At 38.1% G+C, this 15,875-nt stretch overlaps 1 protein-coding gene across 3 annotated transcripts in view; it reads left to right on the plus strand.

Moving 5' to 3' along the window:
• Positions 1-15,875, plus strand: part of atp2a2a (ATPase sarcoplasmic/endoplasmic reticulum Ca2+ transporting 2a) — a 27,066-nt gene continuing 11,191 nt past the window's right edge. For 2 of the 3 annotated variants that reach the window (XM_048211472.1, XM_048211470.1), the window contains exons 1-6: positions 1-290; positions 416-566; positions 3,685-3,702; positions 3,788-3,870; positions 5,651-5,755; positions 5,934-6,072. In XM_048211472.1, coding sequence (XP_048067429.1) covers positions 449-566; positions 3,685-3,702; positions 3,788-3,870; positions 5,651-5,755; positions 5,934-6,072 — 463 coding nt within the window. In that variant the 5' untranslated portion in view covers positions 1-290; positions 416-448. Of the gene's footprint in view, positions 291-411; positions 567-3,684; positions 3,703-3,787; positions 3,871-5,650; positions 5,756-5,933; positions 6,073-15,875 lie in introns of all 3 variants that reach the window. The other variant, XM_048211471.1, reaches the window with a different exon arrangement.

Consider the following 15,875-nt stretch of genomic DNA (forward strand, 5'->3'; position numbering starts at 1 on the left):
ATGGTCTCCCTGAACACTCGCTGTCCAATCAGCGTCCTCCACATGCGGCAGAGAGGCAGTAGTGAGTCTCCTGCGATAAAACGAGTAAACGCCGCTTCCATCACCACTGAACGGGAGAGAAGCACGGCGAAACGGGTCGACCGTCACATTTCCAGGCAGGCAGAGGCTTGGACGAGGGCTGAGTGTGATGTACTAAGCAAGGATCTTTTCTTTTGGCTTCCACCGATTCCCAGTTATTTGGGAAACAAGAAGAAGATAGAAGAACTCTGTTTGGATAAGACTATTGGAAGGTGCATTTGCCCGTCTCAACTTTCCACATGTTCTTCATTGTGTCCCATTGGATGTGAATGTATGTGTCACTCATAGGCATATTCGTATCTATTTTTATTTTTTATTTATTTTTTGACCAAGGCAGATATCTTGAGCGGGATTCTATTCCAGTCTAACCATGGAGAACGCTCACACCAAGAGTGTGGAAGAAGTTTATAGTTATTTCAGCGTCAACGAGAGCACGGGACTGACTTTAGACCAGGTGAAAAAGCAGAAAGAAAAATGGGGTCTCAACGGTACGTTTGATATTTTTGTGTTCTTCACAGACAGCGACGCGCGTCAGACGCGTTGAAGTTGACATGAATTTGTTACATTTGTTGCAATCAGCCGGCAGGAGCGTTCGAAACAGCTGACGTCATCAAACACGCTTCATGGCAAGCCGGTGTAACATTCATTTAAAAAAACTATGCTGCCTCTGTAGTGACTAGTATATTTTTCAATTTCACTAGTAACTGTTAATTAGGTTACTAGTACTTATTGTTTAGTGACTTTTCAGTTTTCCTAGTACTAAATTTATAGACACTAGTAGTGTATTACAGTTGTTACTTGCAGCGTTTTTAATTTTACTAGTAAGATATTAGTAGCCTTTCTAATTAGTCATTACATATTACAAGGAAAAAATAAAGCTAGTGAGCTATAGTTCTATATGAACTATAGAAATTATCCCAGTTATAGGATCGGCGCTACAATCAAGTGCTAAAAAATTTGGAATATGTATAGTAGCAATTATAAAAAAAGAAAAGTGCTAGTAACTAATGAATAGTTACCAGTAAAACTAAAATAGGTTCCAGCAAAAATTGGACTATAGATCCCCATAAATATCACTGGTTAAATTTTTAAAATAGTTACCAATAACAATGGAATAGTTACTTGTCTTAATTAACAATTATAAGTAGCACACAAATAAAGTCTAGTGACTAATTGAATAGATATTAGTCACTATTGAAAAAATCTAATGAATAATATTGAAATCGTGCTTAAACGATTTGGTTTACTTCGATTATGAAATCACGAAGGCTGCGATTATTATTTTTTAATTTTTTTTATTTTTTTATGCGCAGCTTGTCAGTGAAGTATGGCTTCAAATGCTAATCCATCTGAAAGCACTGTGAGTTTGAGAGGCTTATAATGTCTATTTGAAAACGCGCGTCATACATCTTTCCAGACATAAGCATTTATTAACATCGTGTCCAACAAAAGACAACATTTAATAACATGTTTTTTACTCCAAACTCACTTCATAATGACAGTTGAGCATCCTTCTGTGAGATGATGTGGCTTCTTACACAGAATAAAGCAGTCGTGTTTATTAGTCGTGTTTAAAGGTGCTCTATGTAAGTTTTTGACTGTACTAAAGCATAAAAATACCATAATATGTTTGCAGATATTTATTTAACATGCTGAGTTCACATATTCATTTCTACGAAAACCATTGCTACCACCAGTTATTTTACTTTGAAATTTGCGTTCCGTGTCGCAATTTCTGTTTTTGTTTTGATCTGTGCAAGACCGCATGTTGCCAATTTACCCAACAGTATTTTGTCACCCCGGGTTGCCAGTTGGCGGAAAACGCATGCAGCGAATTGCAGCCATGGAAGCCAGCGAACAAACTGGGTCAGAGATGGCAGATTTTATCTGACCTAAAAATCTAAAAATCTCTATGAATGGAAGCATATTAAAATGCAATATCAACTCATTATAAATCAATAAATCAATGAATTATCTTACAGTGTGTAAGTCTCCTCGCCTTCCAGTGTCAGTTGAACTTGCTCTTGTTGCATGTCCTCAAACTGGCAACCTGCGAGAGCGTCAAGTCTGAGGAGGAGGGGGCGGGGCAAACAATATTTTGAATTTGGACTGCAGTACCCATTTCAACCACTAGCTGTCATTCTTACACAGAGCACCTTTAATCAATCAAAGCGTTTCAATCTTCTGTTTATTCAGCAACAGCGATGGAATGATGCGCATAGGGATTCCCTGGAACGATGTGTGCTATCTACTTCTGGATAGGGCGTATTTACATTTTCTGCGCGAGAGCGCCCTCTGGCTTTCAGATGGAGAAGCATTTACTACTGATCACAGAGTGACAAGCTCCGCATAAAATTATCGCAGCCTTTGCCAAATCGTGTGCGGTTTAATTGTGATTAAATTGCGATCAATTGTGCAGTCCTAAAGGAGTGATTATTGCATTAGATGGATACTACTTGGAGTACGTTTACATGACAACGACGTACTAAAAATGAAAAATGTTAACTTTGTGTTATTGAAAAGTTTTTTGTGCACAGACAACAACATTGTCAAAACGATCCACAATCACACGGATCGGCGAAAGTGACTAACAACGCTGTATTATGCTTCCAGGCCAGTAGTTGGCGATGTCACTTTGTAAAGCTTGTATAGACTGAACATTCAATATGTCACTGTTTTCACAAACGTTTTGTTTTGTTTACATGGAGACAACTAAAAATGGAAAACGTATGCGTTATGTGCCATTCATTTACACGACAACAGATTTTTGGGTGCCTGAAAACAAAAACCTTTGAAAACAGGTTTCAAAGTGCAAGTTTTTTTAAAACGATACAGTTATCGTCTGCGTAAACTACAAAAATGTGAATTTGTGAAAACGGTGAGGTCATGTGTGTGCGAACGGGGATCATTTTGACAATGTTGTCATCTGTATTTGATAAACATAAAGGAAAAACTTTTCTGTTTTAGTACATCGTGGTGCAAACAAAGTTTTAAAGGAAAAAAATGTTAAAACAGCTTGCCATGCACATTTTCCCTAGACTTTGACAAGGTGGAAGACGGGCACACACAGGCCCTTCCAGCACACAGATTAGCTGAAAGACATGTTTAAATCTCTCCCGCTTTATTATGTTTCTGTAAAATCAAAGCGAGCATAGCTAAGGCCACTCTCCAGTCTTCCTCTTTCATCAGTTTAACAGGATCATGTTTGTATGAAAACGTAGATGGGAAAATATTCCTGTCAGCAGCCGGCTCAGAACACCTTATATATACATTTCACAGCATGTGCTCAAAGAGGAGCCAGATATTCACTCTTTTGGATTTGAACCAAATATTCATTCACAATTTTAAGTTTTCCTCTCAGAGTGGACAGTGTTTGTGACATGAAGATGGTTACTGTTTGTAACTATCACTTCTCAAATATTAGACTTGTGTATAATGTTTTTTTTTTTTAAGTAAAGAAGACCAATTTAATCTTCACAGGTCTTAATGTAATTGACAGTTATGTTTTAGTCAATGTCAAATCAGTTCATGTTTGGGAATGTATTCACTGTCTGTTTTTGTAACGTTATACTTTGTCTTTTTCATATCCTTCAATAAACCGCACAGAGTTACCTGCTGAGGAAGGTAATAATCATTTTTAAACTCTAACATGATGTTATCATTGTTGTACTCATGTGATTCTGATACATTTGATTTTGATGTTTGACAGGAAAATCTATATGGGAACTTGTCATCGAGCAGTTTGAAGATTTACTTGTGCGGATTCTTCTACTGGCAGCTTGTATATCATTTGTAAGTACATTTCGGTAACATTTTCTGGCAGATTTCTGCAGTCATTATATTTATACACTATTTTTTGAGTGAAACGATCTTTGATTGTAAATAGAGTGGTTAGCCACTTCTCAGATGCGATTCAGCACTGATTCATGTCAGGTGTTGATTGTTTTACACTAAAAACAAACCACAGCATTGGCTTACGCTGAAATAGACACCGACTGGTATCCGGAAGAGCTGTGGAAGTAAAGATGTCTTGTTAGCTCCCCGAGTCTTGCACGCCTTGTCTTGGGTTACTCGCGGATCATAAGGGCTAAACGGCTGAGGAAGCGGAACTCCTTAGGAATGGTGACAACAGCATTCATTGAGATTGAGTGTCTGTCACTAGCTGCCAAACAAGACGTCTTCGTAGTACACTGCAGCTTTACGGCCGAGGTTTAAGGACCTCTTGAATTAGCCGAGATGATTTACCACCAAATGAAAGACACGTGGCTGAAAGGGTTGGATAGTCAGGCTATAGTCAAATTTGATGTATTGGCTCAGTGTTTAATGTAGTGGTGGTGTAGTCTAGTGGTTAAAGATCTGCCTTAGCATGTGAAAATAGTAATGTCTTTATAGTAATTAATATCATATATATGAAGATATTAAATTAAAGATATTAATTCCTGCAAATTTACTATACATATTAAACATAAGTTAATGTTTTAACTAAAGGCTTTTACATGCTGCTTTATTTGATAAAAAAAAAAAAAAAATACAGTAAAAACAGTAATACCAAGAAATATTATATATATTTAAATTAACTGGTTTCTGTTGTAATATATTTTTTTTAAATATAATTTGATCCTTTAATGGCAAAGTTGAATTTCCAGCAGCCATTACTTCAGTCTTCAGTGTCACATGAAATTTAGTCTTTATATATTCCTATAAATTGCTACTACTTTTAATATAATTTAATTCATAATATAAACCAGCAAAGTATGGATAAGATGGTTGATTATCATGCTTTGGCTGCCCAAAAGCATTAGTTAAAATGCATTCACATAGCTGATGAGATGAAACTGGCTGGTCGGGTGGAAGTACAGAGTTATGCCAGCTTCGCTCAGCGTAGTGATACTGAGGTGTTGGAGTCTGTGGTTTGACAGCTGTCTCGTAGTTGGCTGTGTAAGAGGGCATCTCTGCAGGCCAAATTAGGTCTCTGACCTTCAGTTGCAGGCCTCTCATTACCACAGACCAGTAACTCGACTGTCTCTTGAGAAAACCGCCAAGATGTTGATTGGAAGGCTTCAATCTCTACATTTGACCTCCATGCTATGCATGTAAGGACTTTTTTATATCAAACAGATCATGCAAATCTATTTTTAAAAGTGCAAAACAACTGTCCTTCAAGTTGCTATGTGCTTAATGATATGAGGGAAAGTAAATAGATGTTGCAGCTTCTTATTTTAGGAGGAGTTCATATGCAATAATGTATCAAAATGAGGGAAATAAAAGTTGTTTTGGCTGCAGTGAGCTGTAAGAGTTTTATTTCCAGTCACTAAAACATACAGCTGCGATTGGCTTTGTCAAGTCCTCATGTTTAAACTTGTTTAAAGTCATGCAGTTTATGCAATCCAAACGGAATATCATATGTAAATGGGTTATGTTGAATCCATTATGAGAAAGCAAATGTCACTGGCATGTCTTGTCTAGAATCTTGATCTACTGGTCTTGAAATATCCACAGGGTGTTTTGAATGTGAAATGCTTGATTAGATCGAGTGAGATGTGTTGTGACATGACTTTTTTTTTCCCTGCAGGTATTAGCCTGGTTTGAAGAGGGAGAGGAAACAATCACTGCCTTCGTGGAGCCTTTTGTAATCTTACTGATTCTTATAGCTAACGCCATCGTAGGTGTTTGGCAGGTCAGTATCGTGAATTTTGAATCATTACAGGCAAAGTGTGTAGTTTATGCGCAATTGCAAAAATAATGACTGTTGTCAATCGGGTTTCTCACATCTGAAAGTTCCAAACTCTACTCTGCAAATTTTCCCTGTGAAAAAAATACAACTTTTTTTATATGTTTGATTCTGTCCATCTCAGGAACGTAATGCAGAAAATGCCATTGAAGCCCTTAAGGAGTATGAGCCAGAGATGGGCAAGGTGTACCGTCAGGACAGGAAGAGCGTGCAGAGGATCAAAGCCAAAGAAATTGTTCCTGGAGACATTGTGGAGGTCGCTGGTAAGCGTTGCATTTTATATCATGATGAAGACAATGTGATCACAGTGGCACTCAGTCCAGCCTCAGTTATTTCTCAGAATACAGTTATTAGCAAGGTCACTGCACTTATGTGTTGTTACATGAGATATTAACAGCCTCTCAGCTCTTCTGTCCCTGTATGGACCCCGTACAGCTCCATTATATGAGTATAGGTATTTTTGGTTGCACCTGTTGATTCTCAATGGACTGTGTGCGTCAGTCCTCATCACGTGTTCGTCAGTGCTCATGCTCTGCCCAGAAGCATATCTATACCCGTTGGACACAGCGTTGGCTCTCTTGGTTTGCTTCTCATATTTTTGAGCTCTTTTTTTTGGAAGTGCCCAATAATATCTCAACTTTTTGAGCTCTTGCAAATGAATAACGTAGAGTGTGTAAAATAGCTTTTTTTTATTTTCTTTTTAATTACCTGGAGCCTTGAGCCATTGATAAATACATGTAGAGAATGATCCTGCTTTATAAATCACAAATTATTTAAAATCAGTCCATTATAGGTTCAATCATTGACAACGTTTAACTCTACATCATTATCTGATCATAATTCGCACTCCTCATTTCTCCAAAAATGACATATTACAAAATAACCTGAAAAAAGTTAGTATGCCTGCTTTTCATTTAGCATACGTTACACATTTACAAAAAAAAATCTAGTTTCTTTTGAAATAAAAAAAGTTTGCACCATTTGTGATTTATATATCACTATATATATATTTTTTTTTTTTAAATATCAGTGACTATAAAATAATAACAGCAAACTGATTACAAAAATTACTATTGCAATATTTCACTGTAAAAAAAATTATAATAATTTACGGTACAACCTTGATTACAATACTGATATTTATGGCTGTCCAATTTCTTTTTCAAATGCTATACCATCAAGCTTTTATTTTAGTGGAAAACCGCAGGGCGACTTTAAATCTGCTCTTTTGTTGACAACTCATTTTTTGTCGCTTCTCATTACAAGTCTAATTAAATCACTGCCTTGGCGGTTTGATCATCACAGTTTGTCATCGCGTTTTGGTTTTATTTCAGTTAATTATGCATCCTCAGTTTCTGCTTTTATAAATCTAATGTAGGATCAATTCAGATCGTATTGTTTTGTAGATGAAGCCCCTGGTTTCTTGAGAGATGGAAAAGCAACTGAAATGAAAGCTGTGATGGTGGGTTGTGGTTCTGGGGATGGATGTGGTCATCTGATACATGAAAGAACTGGCATTGTTATCAGTAATGTTTTAACCTTTAACTCTTTGCAGTATAAGTGGTGCTGTATTTTTTTGTGCAAAGTGGTAAAGGTTATATTTAGCACTGATAGGCTGTTCAGATTATGGAATGGTTTAATTATAACTCGCAGTGACAATGGTGCAGATGACAGGTGCCGGCCCTGGGCTCTGAGCCCACCCCTTCTGCAGCGTCTCACAGAATTGCAGCCTGTGACGTCAGATATGATCCAGACAGACTGCAAAGTCACCTTGTAGAGGTCATTGTGGAATGGTGCTGTTTTTGGGTTAGCGATTAGGCCCAAACGTGGGTAAATTTTCCACTAATGGATTTGTTTTGTAATTTGTCAAAATCCGCAATTTCACTGTCTGAACATCGTCTTCTGCACAATGTCTCAGTCCGTGCTTGCATGGGAAGGTGATAACAGATTTGAGCTTTTTGGCTGATTCTGCGCTGTGGTGGCATCTGTGCTGAATGTTTAAAGTGCTTTCCTGTGGTGTCTCTTTCTGTCTCTGAATCTCTGCTCCTGCTGTGGGTTGTGAGCATATCGCAGTCCGAGCTTCAGCTCAGCACACCCGCTGCAGAGGACTCTGGGACTGTAACCAGTTTAGTCGTGAACAGAATTACAAATGATGCCAGCGGCACCCTGACAGCCTATCAGTTCCGCGCAGGGCCGAGCTCAGCATGTGGGCCACCTTGCAGTCCTCTCAGTGCACATCTGATGCTTTAATTAGCATAACTTACAATGCTCTTTGATATTCTAAGCCAAGGTGTTTTGGTATAAAAGACAACCGCAGGTGTGATCTTGAGTAATGCCTTCTGTAAGGATAATTCTTGGTACAGTATATGAGCAGCTTAAATGCAATTGTTTTTCAATGTAAACTCAATGATTTCATCAGTTTAAGACCCCATGAAATCTAAATTTCAATTTTTGGGAACTTTACTTTTAATCTGTGTCTTCTAGCTTTGGGACCAGCTATACACTAGTGTACTTGTTAAGTTGGCTTTTTTTTTGTCTGTTTTATATAAAATTTCAATATTCCACACCCCTCCATGTTCATGCATTGTCCTCATGGGCAGGAAACAAAATTGTGGGAAAAATAAAATTATATGTAACTGTCTACTTATTTACCTATCCATCCAGCTTGTAGCTTTAACAGCAGAGCATGCTCAACAATCGCCAAGCTCATGGTTTCGATTCTCAGGGAATGCATGAATTGACCTTTTGACAATCTTTTTGAGACTGAAATTCAAGCACTTTTCAAGGACAGCTTTTTCCAGAACTTCACATCTCAAAATATTATACAACTTAAATTTTATTTTAAAGGCACAATATGTAAATTTTGGTGCAAGAGGTCGCTTATTCAAAACAAAGGCGTAGCTTGATGACGCCTTGATTTCGCGGAATCATGGGAGGTGTTGTCTTCACGTCTACAGCCGGTGGAAAAGTATCAGGATGGGACTTGGCCAGAAATCATATTCATGGATGAGCTGATGTATTAAAGATAAACATTACTGTAGTATGAAGCAGGGTGTGGCTGAAAGCCATTGGAGCGGAACTAGGCCGCTGGAGTGATTGCTAATGAGAGATGAGCGCGACACACGGCTCGAGCAGTGGAGCTTTTATTATGCCGCAGTCGCCGCTTCTGCTTCTTCCAGTCCTGCGTATGTGGGGTAAAGCAATGCTGTTTTATCATATTAGATACATTTGAAAGTTGTTGTGATGACCAAAAACATTAATTGTTCATCTTTCAAAGATTGTTCCCATTCGTAATACTAAAAGTTTCAAAGATGTAGGAAAACACTCGGTGGCAAAAAAACACTTATTTAAATGTAAGACATGAAATTACCACTGTAACTATTAGAGTGAGGCAGAGGAGCACTTACTGGCTTATTAGCCATTTCCACTGCCTAATATTTATGTTTTGCTTTTGAATTTATATTTAGACATTATGAAATCGCTATTACATCAGGTCATCTAGAAAAAAATTTTTTGTCAAAGTTTGAGCACTTTTTGTACTGAAGTATGAAGTAGGAAGTGCCACAAAATTTTCACATACATTTTCAAAAGCTTAAAAATAAAACATTCCACAAAGGCTATTACTAGATTTTGGCTCAAATCGAACATACCAGATCAACAGCAATGGACAAATATAATTCAAAACATTTTTATAATGGAAAAATTAACCTACACTGTAAGGTTAAGAGAATCATCATTTAAAGAAAAATGGAGAAAATGGTCCCATTTTCTTGCCCTAGAGACTGCATAACTGTTCCCCCCAATATAATTGTACATTATGTGTTAAGTTTGTGAGATTCTACGGATTGGGTTCTGGTAATCTTGCACAAAAGATGGTAGAAGTACTGTATATGTATGGTTTATTATTCAGTGTTTCCGAAGATCACAATTTGACTTATTTTTGTTTCAATTGTACTAGATACCTCCTCCTTGGCCTCATTTGATTTGGTTCAATGTATATATATAATTTTTTTTATATAATTTTTTTTTATTATAAAACTAAAGATGCAAGTTTAAAAAAAAAAAAAAAAAAAAAAAAAAAAAAAAAAACATTCCACAACTTTCAAACAAGCTTTTGTAAAATCAAGTTTTTCTTGACATTGAATGAATCTCATTCATTTTAATTAATTTAAATCCAAATCACAATTCTTGTTTTACTACTTCAAATTAAATTTAGTTATAATTTAAAAATTGAAACGCAATATAAAGGCGTTCTCAATTCATGTTTCACAATGCACACCCTGAATGAAACAGTGGATTAGATGAAAATACACTGATAATGAAGCTTAAGACTTTCTTTCTTTAAATGTCCATAATTCAAGTTACATGGATACGTTCAAAGAGATGATTAATTGTGCCTGCTGACTAATGCAGACCCGTACCACAAGGTGAGAATAACGTGTCTATTCAACTTCGCTCTAGCTGAGAGCTGATTCATGACTTAGGAGAGGCCCGATGGCGCTGTTCACAAACACTTTCCAGAACATAGCAGCATTTATCAGTATGCATATACAAAAAGCCCCTGCGATGAGCTATTTCAGGCGTATCTGGCCTCCAGGTAGAAGAGTGACCTCCAAACCCCTGAGCTGTTAGAGTTATCTATCCGCCCACTGTACGCATACAGCCTCCTCATCTGCCCTCAAAGAGCACGGAGTGCCTAGAACAAACCCAGCAAAAGGGCCCTACACAACACCCACACAAGGACTCGCCACATATTCAGCTCAATACTGAACTAGTAATGGAGCATCCAAGATCAAGAAATAACACAATGGAAAGGAAGATGCAGTATATGCATGCATTCCAGCTGTCATATCATAAAGCACTTTAGTATCTTAAAATACCTTCAGCATGCATCAATCAGCAGGGTAAAATAGCTCACACCTAACCCTCTGCAGGAGGAGGTCGGGGTCGGAAAGCGGTGCGGTTTTGTTTAAAGGTTTATGCTTCCATCAGTCCCCCAGCAACACCGCACTGTCACGGCTTTCATTCCTCTGCTTGTTATAGCGACGCAGGACGCAGGGGTCAAACAAACATCCCTGCTTTTTGCTTGCGACATGTCATCACAGAATAGCGATCTGATTGGCAGGGAACTTGCTGAGCTGTGGGAGATCTCGAGGTTGTTGGGTCAAGCTCAAAAATGACACTTATGTTAAAGCTGAATTATATGAAAAAGAACAGTCATCATACTTGCACATATTTTAGGGGTGGCCAATTGAAAAAAAGAATCTAATTATTTAAATCTTTATTTAAATAATACTTCTACTTTTCATGTAAAATGTTTTTAACTGAACTGATTAAAGGTCTTTCTCCATGTTAGATATTCTTTTCTCAAATGGACACCCCAAAAGTATGTTCTTGTATGATGACGGCTCTTTTTCACATATTCACAACAATAGTATTGACAGGTAACTTAATATAACAAACATTTAAAGGGGTCATTGATTATGATTTCAATTTTTTAAACTTTAGTTTGTGTAATGTTGCAGTTTGAGCATAAACAACGTCTGCAAAGTTACGATACTCAAAGTTAAATGCAAAGGACTACAACAAACTGCTTTTAGGGACTACAACACGCTTTTCCCGGGTTGGTGACATCACTCCAAAATTAACATAAACCCTGCCCACTGGAACACGCAACAAAGGGGGGTGAGGCCATGTTGGGCTGCTTCTTTCTGAGTCTCTCCATCAGTGTCCGACTCCGGTTTGAAATGCAAGGCTGAACACCATTACTGACAATCGTCATTTTGGCTGCGTGAGATTCTCCAGCTTTGTTGTTGTTGAGCAACCGAAGCGTGAGCTGTTAAAGCTCCGCCCTCTTCTGGAAGGGGGCCGGGAGCAGCAGCTCATTTGCATTTAAAGGGACGCACACAAAAATGTTGTGTTATTTTGAGCTGAAACTTCAGACACATTCTGGGGACACTAGTGACTTTTATTACATCTTGCATAAGGGGCGTAATAGGTCCCCTTTACATGCTTAACACAAACGGCACAAAACAAAGAGAACGCATTTGCAACAATTTAGATCACAAAAAAATGTAATACAGTATATAAATAAAACACTTAAACCTCAAAATAACAGTTCTAAGCTGTGGCCATAAATCTCTAATCTACAAATCACTGGTTTAGATTGACCACTCAGAGAAGTGTGGTGTGAATTATTGGACACCCGTTCCAACCCCAACATTGATAAATGGCTAGTATCTCCTTTACTCTCATTCATACTAACTCAGCCATTTGTGGATTCTTGCTGACAGCCTGAGGGCATCAAACACCTGCCGGGCCCCTGCCACGGTGATAGGCGATGGTTACCAGGTCCAGCAGAATGTTGCATGCCACCCCGCCTGGGTGCTTGAATTCCCAAAGCACAGACTATGCTGATGGGTAAGGGTAAGGCCAATGTGAAAGCATTTGCATGAAGGGGAAAAGGGGTGGCACATCATGGGCACTTCCCTATAAGGTCATCTCTCTGTGTGAACAATAGGAACAGCTGTTAGACCTGGACCCCTTCCACTCGACAGTCGACGGCTGCAACATGCAGACTTCGAAAAGTTCACTGTTTTTAAAGTATTGTTTATGCCTGAGACACTCAGCGATACATAAAAGGTCTTTCAGGACAAATTGACTGATCTTAGAAGATGGAACAATGTCTAAAACACTATGCATACAGTGCTTAACAAATATATTATATCACCTGTGTAATTCAATTTTGAATTAATTAAAATTATGTGCAAATTGTGGCACTTCCTACTAAATACAATATGTAAGATTTTTGGATTAAAATAACTGAAACCACTAGAACAATGTAATATATTTTGTTGACTTGTATACTTACATTATCCCAAATGTTTACAAGAATGTTTAAATCCAGAGAAATAAGCAATTTTAACCAGGACACAGACCGCATCTGTGTGTCGCCTATCAATGACATCATACCCGCGTGACCCTCGATTTCCTTTTATTTTGTAGAAACCATAGAAATACCAAAGACTTATATTATGTGTTTTATTAGACAGGTGAGCAACTGTTTAAATACATTCATAGACCGAAAACTAATCATGTTATTAAGCTCAACACAATAAGTCTTATTGTTTAAATCTCATTTTCTTGATTTACCGCGAGTGCCATGGTTTATGATGCCTAATATCGATCTAGCTTACTGCAGTGTGCAACAAATGTCTCATAGCAGCCGCCGAGCAAACACAGAGTAGCACTATAACAGCTTTCAACACACAAATGTATCTAATATGATAAAACAGCGCTGCGTTACCCCACATACGCTTGACCGGAAGAAGCGGAAGAGGTGACTGCGGCATAATAAAAGCTCCGCTGCTCTCGAGCCGTGTCACGTCCATAGACTGTAAAGGTCACGTCCTAAGCCCCGTCCCGATTCTTTTCCACTGGCTGTGGATGCGAAGACAACACCTCCCATAATTCCGCAAAATCAAAACACCATCAAGCTACACCTTAGTTTTGAATAAGCGACCTCTAGTGGCGAAAATTTGCATATTGTGCCTTTTTAAGTACAAAAATGGCACCATGTTTCTCCTGGTTTCCACATCAGTGCTGTTTGATCTGAGATGGTTTATAACAGAGGATTCTGCGCTGAATTAGAATTTTTGCTAGATCTCATAGCAATGCTATTAATTGTAGAATGCATTACCTGTGTTGTAATTTCTTTGAATTGCAATACAGTAGGCGTTTCTCAATGTCAACGATACTTCCTTGGCAGGACTGGTCCTTCCAAGTCACTTCCTTCAGAGGCTCCTCTTTAGCATTCGGAGAACACGTAAATGGAACAGACTAGCAAGTGCACGTCATTGCGTCATTACGTAAAAGAAATGCCGGTGACGGCAACCAAGCTAACAATTGTTAAATGACGGTCCGGTTCAGTTAGCCATCAATAACGTAATTTGTATTTGTATAATTTATAATATCAATACGGTAGTAATTTGTACTGGCATTTAAACGTTAAACTTTATTTATCTGACATATTTACTACAGTTATAACAAATGTTTGGTAACGTAAATATACTTACATTTGAAAGCATATTGCCGGCTAACGTCCAACATTATTATTATTATTATTATTTTTTTTTTTTTAACAAGGATCGCAAAGCTGCACGCAGGATTGTGGGTGATTTTAGAGCGCGAAGGCTACACATATGCATCCTTTCCTGTATATGGGATATTTTTCGAATGAAGGACTCAGTCCTTTGAAATTCCGAAGATCCTCAACGTTGGAACAGTCCTTCGGATGTCGATGACGTAGCATCCTCGAAATTCTGGCTTCCGAGGGTCCTTCCTTGACATTGAGAAACGCCTAGTATATCCCTCTTCCTTTTATTGCAGTTCTTGTGCTGTATGGCCGATTCAAATTCTCATGAGTTGTAAAGCAACCAATTATTACATTTTGACTTTTGCCCAACCCTTGTTGCATTACACCAACTTTTGAACTGTTATCTGTAACATCTTCACTTCTTCACCTCCAAATCATGGTTTGTCCATCAGACAACCTCAAGATCAATTCTTCAATGATCTCAACCTCATTCTTACGAGAGATGTTGGCTGAGTTTGTTCATTCTCTAGTTACCAGTGAACAATGCTGGGTGACCTTCTGGTAACTGGACCTCATTGTGTACATTCGTTCCCTATTTAGGTGGCTGAAATTGGCAATTGAGCTCCATTTAAGTCTTTCTGAGAAAAGTCGTCACTGCCTCATGTGCGACCTTGCCGGTGTAGCTCCTCACAGATCGTGGCGAAAGGACAGCCCGTTAATCCACAGCACAGAGATCCTATTGCACGCACATGTGTGATGATCAGTGCCAAGGCCACACAGCATCTATTGTTGTCATGCCCTGCCGTTTTTTTTTTTTTTTTTTTTAAATGCTGCCACGCTTCGCATACTGGCCAGGCACATTCCCCAGACTTTCTCTGATGGACATGTTAATGTTTAACATGAGCAGATCAGCAAAGACACTCTTTTATTAAGTACTTATCCCAACAAGTGTGGCCTAGGGAAGCTTATGACAAACATGCTCCACAAATCTGCTGTTGAACCCCATTGTTTTAAGTTATGAATACACTGAGGGTGTAACACCTCTCAGTTGACTGACAGCTTGGGGGGTGTTAACCCTCTTTACTCTTTCTGTCGAGTGCAGGGGCAGCTGCTGTCATGTTTCTGCGTTTAAACCTGATCGGTGCATCGCCGAACCTATCAAAATAGTTTTCCCATTTTTGGCGCGGAGCATTGTTCCTCCTCATGCTATTTTCTTCTCTCACCCTCAAGGGCGCAGATGAGCTTGCATGTCTGTTTTGTTCTGGATGGGCGAGCACACACTATCTCCCTCTGGTTCCCATTTTAAGTCCTTTTTATTTCATGACACTGCAAATGGGTCTAGTTGATCTGATTAAAGATCATAATTTGATTTTGGGTTCATGTTTCATCTTGCCAAGATTTTTCATCAGTCAGTGACGCAAGACAATTTAAGGTTATGCTTTCTGAACACTGTGTTCTCTGACACTTGCAGTGTCATAAAACACGCAGTTAGGATACCGTGCAAATTCACTCCAAACAGACGGAGCGCAATAGAATATGAGCACCGTAATTCTGACTAAAATATAGCTACATTTTGCTAAAATATTTGTTGTTAAACAATAAATGTGTCATATGTAGAATTTTAAATCTACAAGTATATGATAGCAGTTACTGTAAAGTGACTATTGTAATGGGGTAATCAAAATAGCCTAATATAAATTGGTCTGTGCTTTTATTTTCATTTTTATTAGTTTAGTGAATTTAACACTTTTTTTTTTTATTATTTTTATCTTCTGTAAAAGACAAAACAAGATACAGTATTTTGATAGTTTTTGTCTGTAACATGAGTCATGGTTAAAAAAAAATTGATTTGCATGTTGTATTCTATAATTTAATGCAAGCAAGAGACAAAAAGTGTTTTATTTTTATCACCTATGCATTTATTAGCAATTTTAACTGAGTTTGTCTGTTTTCTGATGATTAACTTAATAT

The sequence above is a fragment of the Megalobrama amblycephala genome, linkage group LG12, assembly GCF_018812025.1.
Source record: "Megalobrama amblycephala isolate DHTTF-2021 linkage group LG12, ASM1881202v1, whole genome shotgun sequence".
NCBI classification, from domain to species: domain Eukaryota; kingdom Metazoa; phylum Chordata; class Actinopteri; order Cypriniformes; family Xenocyprididae; genus Megalobrama; species Megalobrama amblycephala.